The 21076-nt window shown below is 41.9% G+C and overlaps 2 protein-coding genes across 2 annotated transcripts; both read left to right on the forward strand.

Annotated features, from left to right (window-relative positions):
* Positions 1-4208, forward strand: mrps31 (mitochondrial ribosomal protein S31). The gene is made up of 7 exons (XM_058087969.1): positions 1-230; positions 403-816; positions 910-1062; positions 1371-1520; positions 1959-2035; positions 2818-2958; positions 3036-4208. The coding sequence occupies exons 1-7, from the start codon at positions 16-18 to the stop codon at positions 3269-3271; spliced, it is 1386 nt and encodes a 461-aa protein (XP_057943952.1). The 5' UTR covers positions 1-15; the 3' UTR covers positions 3272-4208.
* A 278-nt stretch (positions 4209-4486) lies between these two features.
* Positions 4487-19696, forward strand: LOC131138758 (forkhead box protein O1-A-like). Its single transcript, XM_058087968.1, has 3 exons — positions 4487-5130; positions 16307-16498; positions 16790-19696. Exons 1-3 carry the CDS (start codon positions 4609-4611, stop codon positions 17948-17950), a joined length of 1875 nt encoding a protein of 624 aa, XP_057943951.1. The 5' UTR covers positions 4487-4608; the 3' UTR covers positions 17951-19696.
* The last annotated feature ends 1380 nt before the right edge of the window (positions 19697-21076 follow it).

Genomic DNA, 21076 nt, shown 5'->3' on the forward strand with positions numbered 1-21076 from the left:
TCCAACCAACGTTAAATGTGGAACTATGACCATCTTGTTACGTTTAAGGGGGGCCCTTTCTGGGGTTACAACAGGAACGCGAGTCAGGATCGTGGAAGGACATATTTTGATATCATTATGTATAGATTTATTTCCTGGACATTATGCACGGCTCAGAAGTCTTCAACGAAGATATCGGGATCGCGTATATTGCCAGCAAATTCGGACACGACTACAGCTTCAATTATGAGGTGGATGACTTTTACGTTTAGTCCCATGTTACATCGTTAAGGGCTGTGGAGTATATTATTTTAAAATATGTTGTGATATATGTCGTGATATAACAGTTTACGGCATATGAATAATACTCAGTGAATAATAACCGAGGGTGTGACTTGTAACACTGTTTTTGTTTTCTCATAGGGTGCCCACTGTGTGTAGAGCTAAATACCTCAGCACAACTTCAACCAGGTTATGTGACAATAAAAACTCCAATATCGAAGACCCCACAGAAACCCAAACAGTCTGTAAACAACAAGCAACAGATTCCAATGACATCAACAAATTGGATGAGCTAACTAATACAGACAAGATGGATGTAATAAATGGCCACGGTAGTGCTGCAAAGGGAAAAGAATTTGACACAAGCAGAAATGGGAAGGAGAATCTACTTCATCTTCTGGGAGCCATGAAGGTGGATGTCACCAGCAAGAGGAGGCTTAAACATTTGAAAATTAAGCCAAATGTTTTTGCCCCTAACGCAAGGCAAACCACAATGGAGAGCACTGTTAATATGTTTCAAGAGGCTTCAGCTGAGGCTTCAGCTTCATCTCAGAGGTGAGACAGAATTTGTGACACTGCTGTCTAGTTGTCTCCCTGATCAAGGTGGCAGCGTCATCATGGTGATAACCAATTCTGTGTCTCTTTTAGTCACACCCTGGATCCGGAACTCGTCGCCGCTGCCTCCGCTGCTGCTTCCACTCTTCCTAACCGCATCCAGGCCGAGTCTGAGTTGCTCAGGAAGCTGAGGCAGCACGAGGCTGTGACTGAGGCTCAAAAAAAGGGGGATGTGAATGACATAGGGTATGTATTCTTTAGTCCAGTATCCATTTCTCTGATGCTGTCAACATTTAACTTAAAAGCTAAACAATATGACCACTTGACTCTTGTAAGAGCCAATAGATATATGATACATACTTTATTGGCCCTTGGCAGGAAAACAGCTTTGCAGTACAGTACAGTATGAATAACAAAAGTAGCATCATATAGTCTGGAATTCACAGTAAATACAATAACTGGTTAAAAAATGCCTGTTTTTACAAAGACATCCCATGGTCATTGTGATTGGAGTTTGCAGTTTTGCACTTAATACTAACTCTCTGCAATCATAGCGGGATTCTCGCCGACATGAAAGTGTCAGTGGAAAGTAATGCCAACAGACAGAACGCTCGACCGGCCAATCAGATCCGGTTTGACGACGACGGGAAGGGCTACAAACCCGACAGAGGAATCACCGCAGAGCTGGAAAGCGTTCGCATAAAGTACGTCAGTTTATTTTTACTTGGATTGTTTTTTCATAGGATGCAAGGCGGACAAGTGGTCAGCGTGCAAGCCACACAGCTGGGAGACCTGAGTATGATTCACACTCAGCCATCTCTGTGTGGAGTTTGCATGTGTGCATGCGTGGGTTTTCTCCGGGTACTCCGGTTTCCTCCCACATTCCAAAAACATGCTAGGTTAATTGGCGACTCCAAATTGTCCATAGGTATGAATGTGAGTGTGAATGGTTGTTTGTCTATATGTGCCCTGTGATTGGCTGGCGACCAGTCCAGGGTGTACCCCGCCTGTCCTGTAGACAGCTGGGATAGGCTCCAGCACCACCACGACCCTCGTGAGGAAAAGCGGTTGAAAATTAATGAATGAATGTTTTTTTTCATAAAAAAGCCATGGTTAAGTTTTCATTATTTTTGTTTTTGCAGGAGGAACTTGTTCACTGGGAAAAGACTTAACATCTTTTCCCTCCCTACTGATGATAGCAGCGTGACAACAACAATTGGTAATAAGTTTCCATCCAATTATTTCATTACTGTAATGATTTACAATAGGACCTCTTAAATTGTATGCCGCTGGGGTGATGCAGTGTGGTATTTGACCAAGGGTTTGTGGAATATCCCTTAAAATAGACAAAGCATTTGAATGTACGGCATCACAGCACTTTATCTTTGGCTTTTTACAGCTTTTTCTTTACGCTTATTTCAAAAGAAAGGTCAGTTTCAGTAAAGTAAACACTAACTTATATCTCATTTATATTTACACTTGAATCACTGGTAAAACATTTAAATCGTACTTTAAAAAAAACCATTTATATTCATGCCTAACACTCAGGATTACTAGTGTGCTTTAACACCTCAGCACAGAGCGGTGCAGTCAGAACAGAAAAAAGAGATGCCCAAGTGGAGATATGAACCCAAGTCTTCCCCATCTACTGACAGTGTGGCCAACAGAATTACTTAATTAATCACGCGCAATATTCAAAGTCAATGAGAGAGAGAAAGATATGCCTTCATGAAGATGGAAAAAGGTTTCTTTTTAAGTGTGTAGGAGTCGTGGGTACCTGGCTTCAAGTCAAATGTCTGAAGGGGGAACGCGACTAAAAGGTTTGGGAGCCACTGCTGTATCTAACTAATTATTTCAAATTGCAAAAACTGTAAGTCACCTGGTGTCCTACAATGCATCGTGTTCAATCTCAGAGGTTCCACTGTATTTGCGCTTATGAGTACTGTATATTACTGTTTCCATGAATATTAAATGTAACTGGTTTCCCATGTTCCTTTTTAGCACGCCCAACCATATGGGACGCGGACTTTGCTCACCTGCTGTCTTCGTCGGCAAACCAAATGCCCCAGAACGCCTTTGAGGAAATGATCCAATGGACTAAAGAGGGCAAATTGTGGCAGTACCCAATCAACAATGAAACATGTGTGTAAACTATACTCTACATTCGTTGGATATATAAAAGAAACAATGAAAGCTTGACTGGTTTTGCTCCTCATCAGGTTTTGAGGAGGAAGCCAGCATCCCTTTCCATGAGCATGTCTTCCTTGAGAAGCACCTAGAGGAGGGCTTCCCCAGGCAGGGACCAGTACGCCACTTCATGGAGCTGGTGGTGATCGGTTTGTCCAAAAACCCCTATCTGACCGTCCAGCAGAAGAAGGAGCACATCTCCTGGTTCAGAGACTACTTTAATCAAAAAAAAGATGTCCTCAAGGAGGCTGAGGTTTATCTTGCTTAAATTTGGGCAATTTAAGACATTTTTCATATTTTCCATGCCCCTTAACTACAAGCAAGCCCAATCCATAATCCATAACACATTGCTCTTCGTGCAAGGAGTCAAATTATGCTCTTGTCCAAAATACATAATAAATCGTGCGACTTTCCTGTAATTTAGCTTACAGTTTTATTATTCACTTTGTGGATATGTCAAATCCATATTGAAATATTCAATCACACAGGTAAGATGGTTAAAATAATATATTTAATGGTACATGTTTGCTGATTAGTTGACAGTTGAATGAACTGGTTGAGTGTTTTAAGGGGCTATTGAGATCGGTCTGTCAGTATGATTAATGGTGTTTTCTTTGGCGGCCAGTGAAGTAGGTTTATGTTGGCATGTAGCATCTCGGACCTCGGCTCGTTTACAGTACGTGTTTAAATAGAACTTGAACCTTGTGCCCTTTGCGAGGAAGTTACCAACATTTGAACAATGAAGCATGCGGTTTCTTAGTAGTAACCCTCGGCTTTATTTATTGTCTGAGAAAACGTGGAAAAAGGAAAGCTTGACATTTTAAAAACACTCCCGCTTCCACTTGTTGTTCACCTTTCCTTAAACAGTCATGAGTGGCGTGATGATGTGTCGGTAACTTGGCTAATTGCGGGGGGAAAGTGTGTTTGTACACCTGGACGACTGCAGACAATAATGTGTACATTCATGACTAAAATACTGTACAATGCTGCATGTTGTTTGTGCTTACAGGTATTATCTATATCCACCACTAGAGGGCACTACCGACAAAAATGGAAGTTCTTTGAACAAATGTGGGCCTACTTGCTGCTTGACAACTTATATTACTAATAATGTAAACTTATGAAAGCGATTTGGAAATCAAATAGAGTGAGCAGCTTAGCGAAAAGAAGTTGGTGCATTCAAGTATTGCATTGAAAGTACAAAAAAAGCACAACGTGCAGTACAGCACCGATTTACAGGGTTCATATGTGCGCTACAATTTCTTGAAAAGACTTATTTTACCTGTCATTAAAAACATATAAAAAACACAATCGAACTAAATTGGACATAAAACATGATTATTAGTTGTCCATGGAGAAAAAAAAACATAGAGCCCTCATCATGCTGAAGAATGCAGATGACCGAGCATGTGACAGGACGTGAAGGCATCACCGGCTGCTCTTGTCACAGAGCGCCAGGCTTGAGTTGAAACCAGTCAGCGGAGGATGCTGTGAACGTCACAGCGCAACTTAAAAGGACCGCCTTTGCAAAGCATAACTTGTCTGCAAGCTTTTATTCACGTTTATGTGAGAGTCTATGATCCTGAAAGCCGCCTTGACCCTGACATGGCTGAGGTCCCACCGCTGCAAGTAGACCCGGACTTTGAGCCTCTCACCCGCCCGCGCTCTTGCACCTGGCCGTTGCCGGAGCTCATCGACCAGACGAACTCCACCACATCCTCCCCAGCTCCGTCCACGCATCAGGAGCCGCAGGGAAACGCTCGCAATCTCGGTTTACTGGAAGAGGATTATGAGGAGGATGGCTCGTATGTGGCCCATTCTGACTTCCAGCGTTCTGAGGGGCTGCACCTCCACCAACACCTGCATCAGCCAGGCCCGCAGCTACCAGCGCCCCAGCAACAGGTGCCCCTTTCCGGAATGGCCCCCTTGGGGGGCTCCAGCCAGAGGAAAAGCAGCTCGTCCCGACGGAACGCTTGGGGGAACATGTCATATGCTGACCTCATCACCAGGGCCATCGAGAGCTCACCCGAGAAGAGGCTGACTCTTTCCCAGATTTACGACTGGATGGTGAAGAGTGTGCCTTACTTCAAGGATAAAGGAGACAGTAACAGCTCTGCAGGATGGAAGGTAAGTGCCTTGACGCTGATGTGCATTTTGGGGGGAAAAGCTCCTTGTTTTTTTTTTTTTCAAAACTGACCAAAATATACAACAAATCTTCATTATCAATTCATTCCACAAGTTGTTTTAGTCCCACTGCTTATTTTTGGAGTCACTCTTGAAGTTCAGCAAATTACCGATAGTTATTGGAGAAATATAGACAGTGCTAATGTGCCCATGAGCAAGGCACTGCACTTTTTTGTGACATTAATTTTTGAGAAAATAATATCGGATTGGAAATGCTGTATTTTAATTTCAGACAATATTGTCATGCATGCACAAAATGTGATCTCTGCATTTAACCCCTCACAGTATTGAACATGAAGGATTATATATATATATATATATACTTTTTTTTTTAAAAATAGATGTCATAGATGTCGTGTGTGTGTGTGTGTGTGTGTGTAAAATATATCTATGACTTGATATGAATGTGAGTGTGAATGGTTGTTTGTCTATATGTATGTGTGCCCCGTCATTTGCATACCCGCGACCCTCGTGAGGATAAGCGGTATGGAAATGGGTGGATGAATATGACATTCATTCATTTATTCATTCATTTTCTACCGCTTATCCTCACAAGGGTCACGGGGGTGCTGGAGCCTATCCCAGCTGTCTTCGGGCGAGAGGCGGGGTACACCCTGGACTGGTTGCCAGCCAATCACAGGGCACATATAGACAAACAACCATTCACACTCACATTCATACCTATGGACAATTTGGAGTCACCAATTAACCTAGCATGTTTTTGGAATGTGGGAGGAAACCGGAGTACCCGGAGAAAACCCACGCATGCACGGGGAGAACATCCAAACTCCACACAGAGATGGCCGAGGGTGGAATCGACTCGGGTCTCAGAGCTATGTGGCCTGCGTGCTAACCTCTCATCCGCCGTGCAGCCCTGAATATTACATATGATATAATATATGTCAGATTGATGAAAGCTACAGCTTGTTTTTGTTATTCTCAGTGCACCCAAGAGTTAAACATTAATATTTCCATATTATATCATCTGAGTCACCATTGAGAGGATTTAATTATTTGTTTCTTTTGTCAGTGAAAAAACACTAAGCTTAATCCTATGTTTAGTGAAACACCTTTAAGTGGGAAAAGTGCTCTAAAGTGCTATTTTCCTATCGGAGAAACAATCTATCCAGTGTTACCACGCACTGCACACACCATGGATAAATGTACAGCCTGAAAAATATTGAGATAATATTTGTCCCAAAAGTTTGGAAATGTTGGCACGCTATACACCGACAAAAACAAACAGGTGGCCCCGACAGTGGTTAAATATATGAAGAAATGACTTCAGCAGACTGAAATTAGAGTCAAATTCAAACCTGTAAGTCAAACTTATGTTTGATGTTTGCAGCACTTCCTGGAACCTGTCAGTTTTTGGTGCTATGTCAGGAAATGCCTTTGTGAACTATCATATACAGATTCCATTGCTCACAAACTTGAAGGAAAATCCTCATCGTGGCCTGTCATTCTCAGAGCTGTCAATTAAATGAATATGAACACGTATTTTAGTGGAAATGCAGAACATATATAGCGTGAGCGCTCGTTGACAATAACAGGAGGTGACGCAAAGAGTTCAATCAGTGTTTGGTGAGTCGTGTGTCGAAGGGGATGCCGGGAAGAACGTCAAACATCCTCCATTCCTGAGCTGTGTGCTCATATCCTAGTGTCGCATGCCTTCTAGAGTTTCCTCAGCGGATGCTACTGCTCCGGGAGAAAGGGAGGGATGCTCTTTACCGCGTCACTTCCACCTCTGGCCTCAAACCGGACATTTTTACTCAAGTTCAATGATCCACATTGTTGTAGTATTAGGCCGGAGATCGGGAAAACCTGGGTTCAATACTTGGGCATCTCTGTGTGGAGTTTGTATGTGGAGTATGATCCCACATTCCAAAAACATGCTAGGTTAATTGGCGACTCCAAATTGTCCATAGGTATGAATGTGAGTGTGAATGGTTGTTTGTCTATATGTGCCCTGTGATTGGCTGGCGACCAGTCCAGGGTGTACCCCGCCTCTCGCCCGAAGACAGCTGGGATAGGCTCCAGCATGCCCATGACTCTCATGAGGATAAACGGCATAGAAAATAGATGGATGGATGGACTTTTAAAGTATTTTTTTTTCATTTTGCTTAATTTTTTAAGTGTATAATGTAAAAATGTAAAAATAAGAATCATCTAAAGCTCCCTGAATGGAGTAATAGTGTCCAGTTTTCTTCCACCCAGGACATCATACTGTTGGCTATTTATATATACACTATTTCAGCTTTTTCTCTTTGTGCTTTTTTCCCCATTTTTTCTGTTTTTTTTTTTTTTTGATGTATTTCCATTATGCACCATGGGCCAATAAAAAACGAACCGTGAGCCGCACTTTGGGCACCCCCTGCCCTTGACGGGGCAAATCAATATGTCAATCAAACACAAACAGTTAGTGGTTAGGTCTGAAATATATCAGAAAAAAGGCAAAAATGTCCATCAGTGTTTGCCAAAGCTGATGTACATATGTATGTGATATGTGCTTCCATGAATGACACGATCACATTTGAGTGGCCGAAATAAAATATTTTTTAACAGACCTGAACATCCATAATGCATTATGCATTAATGGGATTTATTTATTATTCTTATGACCGTGTTAGTTACTTACTACCACTGCCAAAAAAAATGTTATTATTCTTTTGGGGCTTGAAAGAGATTTAAAGCCAAGGACTTGAACTTGGACACTTTATTTAATATAATTTTGTTATTTACCAAATAATATTCTAAGGTACCATTAATATTAGATCAACCCATCTCTTCTTCAACCTCTCTATCGTTGACTCCCTCACTGGGCCTTGGAACTGCTGGCTAATGGTTATTTTTACACTTTCCTGTTAAAAAAATAACACGGCGCCCCCCCCCCCCCCCTCCGCAACCCCCCCACAATGAACTATGACGCATTTCCTGGCAAGTGGATGGAAAACAGTGCCATGTGTTAACATCCCCACCCGGCAAAAACACAAGGCTCTCGCTTGGAAAAAGTGAGGGGGAGGGGCAATAATGGTTGTTTGTGAATATAATTTCATAATTCTTAATGTTATGCTTTTCTTTATTTAGACTTTGTCTGAGCATTCGTGAGAGTAATGACAGAGTCATGGCAGGCAGCAGCTTCGTGGTTGAGGGTGTTGACTTTGATTCCGTGGCTCCGCCTATTAAATGACCTGAGGTGGGTGGAGGAAAGGACGAGGACGATGCTTCCTGTCTGCCAGCCTCGCTTCACAGTGCTTTGTTTTTCCTCTCATACCGTGGCGCTATCTCAAGATGCCAACAGGGAAGGCCCCTAACTGGGGGGGGGGATCGCTTCCCCCTTAGGATGTTGGTGGATCAAAGAGTAGCTGTGTGTTCAATTACTATATCAGTACAGCTATTGTGACTTCAAATAAGGCAAGCTGTAAGCTTGTGTTAAGGAAGATGTAGTCACCCATGCAATTCCAACTTCATACAGTATGTAGACTCTTGTTTACACAGTTAGACCACAGTTGGTGGAGGTCACTTAAGTAAAGAATTTGGCTTCTCAAAACAATATATATTCAAAAGAGTAATGCAGTCGCATAAAAAAATCAGACCTCACAAATCGACTCTATTCGTATCAATGCATGCGATCACCTGTCTATTGTTAGGTCCTTTTTCTATACCGCTTATCCTCACTAGGGTCGCTGGAGCCTATCCCACCTGTCTTTGGGCGAGAGGCGGGGTACACCCTGGACTGGTCGCCAGCCAATCACAGGGCACATATAGACAAACAACCATTCACACTCACATTCATACCTATGGACAATTTGGAGTCGCCAATTAACCTAGCATGTTTTCGGAATGTGGGAGGAAACCGGAGTACATGGAGAAAACCCACGCATGCACAGGGAGAACATGCAAACTCCACACAGAGATGCCTGACGGGGGAATCAAACCTGGGTCTCCTAGCTGTGTGACCTACATGCTAACCACTTGGTCAACATGCGATTTGTCAGGTGTAATATATTTTTTTAGTATTACTCTTTTGAACGCATATTGTTTTGAGAAGCCAAATGGCTACTAACCTGAACTATGTTCCTCATCACTGAAATCTGACCAGAATTCGTCTCACTGGACAAAGTGGGGGGGGGGAAGTCAGTCTTGACGCATAACACTGCTGTAAAAAAATCCGAACTATCCCTTAAGGCTGTAAAACGGAACTCAACTAGAGTCTTGATTGAGAACAAGTTATCTCTCTGCTGAGGGAACAAGTACCAAGACTAAACATTACTGTGGGGGGGCGGACCACTATTTGAGAAGCAGTCATCCACACTAATGCATCATGTGTAAAAAGCAGCATCATAGTACCACTAAAGGTAGAATATTCACAGTACTTCAAAAAATACGTTTTCAGTCATTTTGTATTTCTACTTGGTTGGTCTTTCCTTTCATGTGCTCCATTTCTTTCTTACAGAGGACATTCAGGGACACTGGATGAGAGAAATGTTGCACCATGAATAACTGTCAGCCAATTGTCTTGGGAATCACAAGGTTAAGAAAGGAGAGGCCCGCCTGGGAACTTAAGAGGCCCACTGAGTTTAAAGTAACCCCATGAAGAAAGGGACGCTTGGGGGCTGGTGTGTTTTTTTTTTATAAGAGCGTCTGTGGCTGGAGGAGGGAAGGAGGAGGGAAGGAGGGGAGCACTCAGCTGACTCAGAGGCCTGCATACAGTCTGCGGTATACCCATGTGTGAGTCTGTGGAATCCTTGGCATGTGCGCATTGGCATTGTCCTCCGTGCCTGCTCAGGACAATAATACCCCCACTCTTGGATGAAAAAGGACCTTGCCTCAAACCATTATGCAAAACAAAAATTGTGCATGGGTGGTAAGAAAAAACAGAGACATGCAGTTAGATGAGTGATTGGTGCTTCAGGACATGTGAAGAGAATTTGTCTCTTCAAAGTCCAGGATTGGGGGTTTGTAAGAATTTATTTCAGAAGATGCATTCAAAGGATGGCACAGTGGTCGAGTGGTTAGCGCGCAGACCTCACAGCTAGGAGACCAGGGTTCAATTCCACCCACGGCCATCTCTGTGTGGAGTTTGCATGTGGGTTTTCTCCGGGTACTCCGGTTTCCTCCCACATTCCAAAAACATGCTAGGTTAATTGGTGACTCCAAATTGTCCATAGGTATGAATGTGAGTGTGAATGGTTGTTTGTCTATATGTGCCCTGTGATTGGCTGGCGACCAGTCCAGGGTGTACCCCGCCTTTCGCCCAAAGACAGCTGGGATAGACTCCAGCACCTCGGCGACCCTTGTGAGGAAAAAGCGGGAGAAATGAATGAGATGCATTCAAAGACACTGGCCAGACAAGATATAAGTAACGTTGACACCCAAATACCAGACTTGATCGCCGGAACAACAGGCTTTTATTGCGGGTTTGAATGATCTCAGAAGCTCAATGATCTCAAACTCAACTCGGAACACTTCCTGTCTGCCCGTGACATTTATAACAACACACATTAGTATGAGTCTTATTCATAAAAAGCTTATTTACTCTATTATGTCTACTATATTGGGTAATACAAGTGCAAAGGTGACTAATAAGAATTCCTATTTTGTGGAAATTCCCTTATCACGATTGGGTGTGGACCCAATTAACCGCGATATACGAGGTATTACTGTAATACTGGACTGGCATGCATATTACAGTATGTTTGCAGCTCTTATCAAGAGACATTATTTTTTTAAAGTGTCAACCTCATATGCCCCCACCCACACACACTGTATCTCTCCTTCCACTTTAATGTGGCGGTAGAAGTAGGTTGCCCAGTAATGTACTGCATCACGCACACAGTCATCAAGAGGCAACATGTTTTCCATACTTACGGATGCGACACATTTTCTTACGTGAGCATGCTAATTTTGTTCCTTTTTAACCACTTCCTGGGTCAAAGGAGAGCGGTGGAGGAGGGCTTGAACAGGAAGTCAGTGTCAGGAAGTGGCTCATCCCTTTACAGTAAAATCTGTAAGATGTAAACTCTTGTTCTTGTCATGCAAGGTATTTCACTGAATAGGTATCTATCTATCTGAAAACAGGTTCGAACCCCATGCACCACAGACCATGTAGTACAGTGGAAGCTCTGTTTGCGTCATTAATCCATTGTAAGGTTAACCTCTAACCCTAACACTAAAATGTGACGATTTCTCGTCTGTATTGCAAGAGCAAAGCCAATCTGACTGTAAATGATGACATCACTACTATGAAGGATAATGCAGTAACTCGGAAGTAGTGTGCAATGTATTATTGGAAATGCACATTAAATACTTTCTGCATACCTTACACTTTGGTCTTCCCAACGTCAATGAGTAACGTATAGCAGTTTCTCCTACATTTTTTTCTACAATTCTACATATCATCAATTTTACTTATGATTTTTCAGATCAACCGGACTTGTCTATTCTTGTCTATTCTATTGCATCTCATTACATTTGACTCAACGTTAACTTTCAAGTACCGGAAATGACCGGTTCTATTTCACAACACACCTCATACATAGAAGAGGTCCGTGTTGACAATTTAAGGATGCGCATACAAGTGTTTGCGTTTATTCGGTAATGAAATACAAGTAATCAACATAGGTGAGCAGTGAGCTCCAATGCACGTCTTAAAGCTGTAAAAATCCTTCCACAATGCTACTGGCCTTCCTGACAAAACACTATTTTTTAAATTGTACTTTTCTTATAAAATAGATGATAAAATCTCTTCTCCTCTCATTCTTGTGGACCCTATCTCATGCATCGTCTCGCCTCATGTTATTATTATTGGTGCATGTGCTTTTTTATCTGTATATAATGCCATTCATGTTTACTACTGATCTCCAGTAATTGGTTTCTTGCTTCCTTTGTCCTATTTGTATTTGGCTCGGATGGTGTATTAACATCTGGACCATTTGCACGTGAGTCCACTTTCACTGTGCAAGCTGCACCTGTCCCTACAGACCGGGACCTTGTTTGTTTACTCATCCTGTGACCGTTACTGCCAGCATCATGCTTGGCTGCACAAGGAACAGCAGCTGTGTCAATGAGATTGCTTTGAGGTCCAGTGGGCGGGGTCTCAAGCTTCTTTTTTTTGTAACAAGAACCCAGATATTGTGTGGAAATAGGATAGTATTGAGAGTCGGCTGCAAGTGGTATTTTACCATCATGTGGATGGTTCACTGACTTCATCAGGAGACTCCTTTTACAGTTGTGCACCCTGACATGTGGTGATTGTAATGATAAGTAAATAAAGATAGCCAGCCAATCACAGGGCACATATAGACAAACAACCATTCACACTCACATTCATACCTATGGACAATTTGGAGTCACCAATTAAGCTAGCATGTTTTTGGAATGTGGGAGGAAATCGGAGTACCCGGAGGAAACTCACGCATGCACGAGGAGAACATGCAAACTCCACACAGAGATGGCCGAGTGTGGAATCGTACTCAGGTCTCCCAGCTGTGTGGCTTGCACGCTGACCACTTGGCTGCCTTGCAGCCTATGAAAAAACAATCCAAGTAAAAATAAACTGACGTACTTTATGCGAACGCGTTCCAGCTCTGCGGTGATTCCTCTGTCGGGTTTGTAGCCCTTCCCGTCGTCGTCAAACCGGATCTGATTGGCCGGTTAGCATTAACATAGCATGTTTTTGGAATGTGCACAGAGAATCGAACCCAGGTCTTCCCAATCTCCTGACTGTATGGCCAACATGCTAACCAATCAGTGGACTAATACAATCAATCCAATAATTTTGTATTTTGGTTTCCTTGTTATAGTAAATGCGTCAGGAAAATACATTTTAACGAGATTAAAATACAATTTAAAAACAAAAAGCTCTCAGTAGAGTGAAAGTGTATCCATCAAGTGGAATCATTTGAAAGCCTTTTGCCAGGTCTCAAGGGTTTTTTTGAAATGAGCACCACTTCACACCAAAGGTACCACTAATGAATTGCACACATTGTGGTCCATGCAGCATCGTGCATCAACGTAAAAGTAGCCGTTGACTTTATTGTACTCTCCAGTTGCATCGTATTTGCATCCTATTGCTGACTCCCTAGGACTTCCCCTCTGTGTGGTGTTTTGTGAACAGCAGCAGTATTATATGACTCCCATGATATGGGTCATTACTTAGCTCACTTTACTTAGTAGAAGTTCTTTCTCAAACATTTCCCATTTTCAGGCCTTTCTAATCCGGTCCTGGGAATATCCCTCTGCCTGCAAAAATGGGTCAATCAAGTTAATCAATTTGTGAATGGCCCACATTCACATGATGTGTCATATAGCCTCAGGTAAAGTACGACTGCTTTAAAGTGGCCATAGCGACGCGGTTTTAAAAAGACGTGCTGTGACAATGAGACATCCAGGCCACCTTGGGTCGGGCTTTTAGAGGAATAATGTGTGTGACAGGGGCACCTCCTGAATTAGCGAGGCTGGGGATGGCTTTTGTTCTCTTTGGGCTGAGGTGAGGTCTGTCTCAGACGAGGATTATCCCAGGCTAAGGAGAGAATGCCTCTTCCCGGGGACCAGTCATGCAGTCCATGATCTATTGTTAGAACTAATCAGAGGGTGTAAACATTTGCATATCACCAGTGAGTCACACTATGTCTACTTTTGGCCAACTTGTGCTTTAAGACGGGGGTTCGCAAATGGACATTAAGTTGTTGAAGTCATCTTTGTAAATACACATACAGTAGGTACATGTGCAAAGTGCATTTTAGTAAGGAAATTATGAGGAAATGCGTAAAATAATGCATAATCGGCCGCCCTCTTTTGCAGCCCAACCCACTAGTTAAGAATCACTGCGTGAGTCTAAGTGAGTCTCCACCAAAAGAAATCTTCATTCAAATAAACAGACATTTTGAATATGATATCAACCTTACTACTATCCTTCACTGTCTGCTGAGGTTGAGTCAGAAAGAAGTACGTTACATGTGATGCTCCAGCCAACCTGTTTGCACGCCTCTGTTAGAGCCGGCCGAGGCTCCTCGTGTTCATTGAACTCATTGACCTCGGCCCACACAGCAACAACAACTCGCTCTGGCACCCTCCCCTCTCCACATGCGAACCCTGTAACCTCCACCCTGCTCTCCTCTTTCGCTCAAATGTGCTCTCATCTTCACATGAACGTAAACTTGTTGTAGTTCAGTGCTTCAGCGTGGTGACAGTCGTCCTAAATAATAGCCTCGGTACTTCTATTTTTACTTGAAGTCCTTCAAATAGTTGTAAATCTTATTAAGCCGACATGAATGATTTGAATGCAGTTGCGTTTTTTCCATAACATCCCCTTTCTAGATAATCTAATGTTTAATACAAACATCAAGAGAGGCGGGTTGTTGTTTTTTTGAATGAACCACCTTGCCTTTTTATCCCCGATGAACCTTGTGGTTGAGGACATCTGGCTCCTCTGTAACTGCAATGGACATTCAGGGGAACTTCCCCGCTCTTAGGTCTCGTGCAGCATGTTCTGTGTTTTGTCATTTTTGGAAGATTTTGTCCCCGAGAGGCTTCGATGGTACAATATGTCTACATCCAGTACATGTTGCATGGTAGCTTTTTTTTTTATTTCCGTCTCCCGCCTGAGAGCGTTATGACAGGAGGGGCCTCTGGCTCCCTTTTTAGACTCATATGGTATCATTAAGGAGAAGCTACTACATGAGGAGTTAGCTTTATACATATTTGCAGAGGGGTAAAATCACTACTTACAAAAAGTAAGAGGTTTGGATGAGCTCACTTTCAAAATGCTCACTCTCTCGCTAAATGAGAGCTTATTATTTATTACTTATGACCAAATCACTCTCTTTTCTTTTCTCTGTGTTGTTTTCCACTTTGGTGGAGTAGTTTTGCCACCACTGTGAGGGTGTGATGGAGATGTGCAGATAAAAGTGCAGTGAGATCACAGGAAACATGCGATCATCACCTCCTGTGAAGAGAGAAGGGAAAGGCTGTCATAATAAATAACGAGATATTGCAATTCCCTCAGATACTGGATGCAATTACTGAGAGGGGTAGTTGCCAAGCCAAAACGCTAGAGAAATATTGTTAGGTCAGTCAAATATTATTTTTGTATGATTCATTATTTATGGTAATTTTTTCCCGATATTTTGCAGTGTTTTTGTACAATATTGCACATTACAAACATATTGTATTGTATTGTTCCACATAATCAAGTGTCCAAACAAAGCACCCTAGGTTTTTATGACTCTCTGCCCTCACATTTTTTATTGATTGCAACTGCTAAATAACCCCCCATGGGGCCAAAGAATGTTGGATGTGCCAGCAATGTGGTAAAGAAGATGAGAAGCACTATTGAATTTGATCTTGCCGCATCTTGTTCACATCAACAATAAGGTCTCTTCATTCATTATATTCGATGATTTTTGAATTGTTATCTGCATGGAAAAACTGTAATTATAATCAAATGGGTTTTTTTGTTAATATTTTTGTGATGTCAAGGTTTGTTGTAGTTTTAATCAAACAAAAGTTTAGTAACAATATCCGAAGTGTACCATAGGACGTCAAAGTGCATCACAGCAGGATGTTCAATTCATGAAAATTGGAATGCATAACTTGGTTACAACCAGCGGCAGCACTGTTGAATCAGACTTGAAAAACATGCCATCATCTGCTGCACGGCGATCATTAGCGTTAGCGCGCAGACCTCACAGCTAGGAGACCTGGGTTCAATTCCACCCTCGGCCATCTCTGTGTGGAGTTTGCATGTTCTCCCCGTGCATGCCCTCACGAGGGTCGCGGGGGTATGCTGGAGCCTATCCCAGCTGTCTTTGGGCGAGAGGCAGGGTACACCCTGGACTGGTCGCCAGCCAATCACAGGGCACATATAGACAAACAACCATTCACACTCACATTCATACCTATGGACAATTTGGAGTCACCAATTAACCTAGCATGTTTTTGGAACGTGGGAGGAAACCGGAGTACCCGGGGAAAACCAAGACAGTGTATGACAAATGGGGCAACATTTTGGTGAAAATTGATAGTTGACTTCAGCTGGGATTGTCTCCAAATGAATATGATATGATATATGATATCCTTGGATGGCTCACAAATGATCGACTCTCTTCCCGTGTAGAATTCCATCAGACACAACCTCTCACTGCACAGCCGCTTTGTGCGCATTCAGAACGAGGGAACCGGGAAGAGCTCGTGGTGGATGCTCAATCCAGACGGAGGGAAGAACGGCAAGTCACCTCGACGCAGAGCTGCTTCGATGGACAACAACAGTAAGTTCGCCAAGAGTCGAGGGCGAGCTACAAAGAAAAAGGTAAAGTTCAGTGTATCTTCACAAGGTATACTTTAGAGTAGTCCGTGTACAGCTTGTATAGCAGTATAAATTTACTGTCAACTGACTCAACACACAGCCATTATTGTCTGAATAGCATGAGTGCTGGGAATAATATAATAATAATAATATAAATAATATATTATAATAATATTATAATAATATAATATAATATAATTATAATATTATAATTATATTATAATATAATTATAATATAAAATAATCTGATTCATTTGAGATTAAATTCAGGTTTTTGTTTTTCCCCACAACCAGCTGGCTCAACAAGAAGGGGCCGAGGGAGGAGCGAGCAGTCCCGGTTCCCAGTACTCCACCTGGCTGGGAAGTCCAAGCTCCCACAGCAACGAGGACTTGGAGGCCTGGGGCTCCTTCCGAACACGCACCAGCTCAGATGCTAGCACCCTCAGCGGCCGCCGCTCACCTTTCTCCTCTGAGCAGGATGACCTGGCAGAAGCCGACAGTCACCTGATGTACCCTGGGGGGAGCAAGATCACCACCCCTTTACCCAGCCTGTCTGAAGTGTCGGGCTCCATGGGGGGTTCGGAGATTGTCATGGAGAGCCTGGCGGATAACTTGAACATGCTGTTTCCGAAGAACCCCCCGATGGGTTCTGACTCTTGCTCTCCTAATGGCGCCATGCTTCAGAGCGGTCCCTATAACTCCCCCCAACCACAGCAGGACTATGGAAAATGCGTTTATGGCCCGGCTCGGATGAACTCCATGTCCTGTGTCTCCATGCATTCACTTCCAGAAGACAAGCAGGACTACGGGCCTTATGAGAACCAATATATGTGCCCCGCTGGCCTCCTTAAAGAGCTCCTGACCTCAGATGCAGACACCAGAAGAAACATGATTCCCTTCAAGGATTCGCTTGTGTCTCATGTCGGGAGGGGCCGTTGTCCAGTGCCCACCTATGAGAGCCAGAGCCAACCAGTAGGTCATAATGGCGCAAAAATGATCCATCCGTCCCAGTGTCTCCCTGTCCTTCACGCAAATCCACAAGCTATACATAACCAGGGTCCTCCAACGTCACGAGACCTGAATAGCAGTAACATGATCCCCTTGACCAATTTGACTAGTCTCTCAGGGGCCCCTCCTCAAATGACGAGCCTGAGGACACACCTGCAACTGTCCCGTGGTCACCCGGCTCTGGCTAACGATGTCACGGCGACCTACCGCAGCAGCAGCAGCAACAACGGCTACAGGGAATTTCACCCGCATGCACATCATCAGGAGCGGCTGCCCAGTGACCTGGACAATATGTCCATTGAGAGGTTTGAATGTGACGTGGAGTCTGTCCTCCATGACACACTCATGGATGGCGGGGCGTTAGATTTTAATTTCGATCCAGCAGCTGGGGCTCAAGTGTTCCCACAGAGGGTGAAGACAACCACTCACAGCTGGGTGTCAGGCTAAGGTGGTGGAGCTCACCCTGTGTGTGTGTGTGTGTGTGTGTGCAATTTAAGAAAAAGTATAGAAAAAGTGCCATAATTATTTTGAAGATTTAATATAGGCTAGGCATCAATGACCAATTAATATAAGTAAAATAACATCTTCTTTTACTATCAACAAGTAAGACAGGTTAGTATTAATAAATTCACAAATTATATTCATATATTAGAAATTTCGATGTTGCACAAGCATCAGTAGGACAAAGTATAGTTCAAAGCCTGAAATAATTCCAGACCGCATGACATCATCACTCGGGTACCAGCAGAAAAAAAATAGACCGAAATTTGTTATTTTTAGCTTTTTTTTTGCTAAATCCAGCCATCCATTTTCTATGCAGCTTATCCTCACTAGGGTCGCAGGTATGCTGGAGCCTATCCCAGCTGACTTTTGGGCTGTACTGTACCCATATTCAGTAAATAAGAAGGATTATAGTGTATGGTTATAATAAAGTAAACATACAATCATTCCTATACTATGTTTTACGCATGGTGGAATGGTTGTATATTTGGAGTTCATGATGTGAAAAACATCCAGCAGTGAGTGTGTCAGATCTCTTCACTTGCTAGGAAGAAATCCGCAGGGTTTTTATCTCATAGTACACAGATTTGCAAACATCAATAGTACAAATACTTCCATAATCTTGTAGTTGTATCACTCAGTCGGGGTTAAATGTGACATAAACATGATCGAGTTAACAGTATTGCAAAGGATATATGCACACGTTTTATGTCCAGATCTCTATACGAGATTTTTAAATATAATAAAATACAAATGTATTTTTTATATGATTTTTAAAAAGTATTTACAAAGATATTTTCCGGTGCCATGAAAATGAAGGTAGCTAAATACAGATATTCAAGATTTTCTTTTATAAATCACCACTGTATTTGCTGTATTCTCCTCAATAGATATTAAATATGAACTACATTTGTGTCCTAAAATAAGCCATTATTTACAAACTGTATCATATTTATTTGTTTTTATTGATTCTGTTTGACCTTTTCTCTTCAGCGGTGCTGTATATTATTTCTGCACTTAAAGTAGTTGCTTTTTGTTGTTTTTTGGGGGTGGTTCCAAGCAAGCCATATACAGTAAGAGATGTTGCCATAGTGGATTAATAGTTTGTATCAATGCAGCAATTATGCAGGTGTTAGTGAAAACATATCAGGAATTATTTGTTTTCCTTTGCTGGCGTGATCGTTGTTTTCATTCAAAGTAAAGGGATGCTGAAGAAACACTGCACTGGAGTTATTTTATGTTGGACTTTTATTATTTTACTGCAGCTAAATTTGTTATATAGTTTCAATGTTAATATTTTAAATAAAATGCCAAATCACTGTGCTTACAATATGCACTCAGGCTGTATATATTCTATTCTTGACTAGTTTTTATGGATATTTAAATAAGTTTGTTATGATTATACAGAAATGTAAGATTGTGTTACAAATGGTTGTTTACGTATCTCAGTTCAAACTATACCAGTAAATCTATGAACATTCAATACCTCAAAATAATGTTACCTCTTAAGCCTTGAGGGATATTTCCCCCTTTTATTATAGTGTGTAATTTTATTTACTTTTTATGTACATATTTTATTCCTTACATATTTTGTGTTATTTTTGTGTTGTTTTATGTGATTTTTTTTAAATTCAGAATATGGTCAGCTCACATGTATATTGCATGATTTCTTTTACAATTATAGCCGTTAGTTTCTACAGTAAATACTTTTAGATGCCAGAAATATATAATAAAACATGTCAAAACTACTTGCATTTGTCTGTTTTAATGATGTGCAATAATAATATGAAGTATATGAATATAATGAATGAATAATATGAACAAGGAGGTCCTTCTTTTGTCTTTAACTTGGTATTTGAAAATAACTTGGTCCTGCTATTTGATCAATGAAATACGCATAACAAATACTTATTGTAGCAGAACCAGAATCTCTGCGGAAAAGCACCTCTGGACATAAAATAGGTTAAAAATGTCAATATGGGGCCTCTAAAGCTTTGTAACACGTGGGGTCATGTGTTACAAGCCATGGTAAATTCACACACAATTAATCCCACAGTGGGAGACATTTAACTGCAAAGCAGCACATACAGGGCATTTACATCACTGATGTCAAACTCAAGGCCCAGGGGCCAGAACTGGCCCCCCACATTATTTTATGTAGCCGACAAAAGGTTGTTTTTTTTGGCTTATTTTCTCTGTTATCATGTCTGCTATATTGAGTGAAAAAAAACTATAGGGGTGTTATTTCATGTGTAGAGGGCTCTAATAATGTTTAAAACCAATTTTGAAGGTCATAAACAAGTTTCTGTGCCATAACTACAAAAATATATAATTTCTAAATAAAAAAAATACTTATCACAGGTTTGGAACTAATTGGCCGTGATAAACGAGGGATTACCAGCCCTGTGATTTCTGTGTTTCAACACCTTAAAATGGGTCTCAAACACGCGGCCCGCAGACCAAATGTGGCCCGCAGGACACTAGTTTGAGGCCCCCGCCTTGATATGAAAGTTTAATGTTAGTGTGGCCCGCGCAAGTTTGATATGGATGCTGTATGGTATCATGTACCCAGAAAAAATTATTACGTTTGATTAATGTTCATGTTAAAGGTTAAATAACTGTTAATAGTTATCCTCCCTATCCGTGTGGAAGTGGTAAGTTTTTGGCTATTCAAGTTTAAAGGAAATAAATAATTAAGATATTTTAATTAATTAAGATATTTGACAACAGTGGAATGTTTTATCAGAGCTTTTATTGTAGAAAATCAGAACCAAAGTACTGAAAAAGTTTGTATATTTTTCTGTTTTTAATAAATGCGTTTTTTTTTTTTGGAAAACCTGATGAGGCCCAGCCTTGCCCAGACCCTAGCTCCAGTGGCCCCCAGGTAAATTGTGTTTGAGACCCCTGCCTTAAAACCTTCCTGTCTTTTAACCAATCATCGGTGCACAGTGAAGTTGCCTGCATGACAGGACATCCTGTCCATGTTCTGCTGCTGTTGCTCTGCTGCCACCTGTCTGTTGTTTTTTGCAGTGCACTGCTGGTTCTGTGGAACCACCTGTGCCAACTGAGTGC

This window comes from Doryrhamphus excisus, chromosome 11 (genome assembly GCF_030265055.1).
Source record: "Doryrhamphus excisus isolate RoL2022-K1 chromosome 11, RoL_Dexc_1.0, whole genome shotgun sequence".
Taxonomy (NCBI): domain Eukaryota; kingdom Metazoa; phylum Chordata; class Actinopteri; order Syngnathiformes; family Syngnathidae; genus Doryrhamphus; species Doryrhamphus excisus.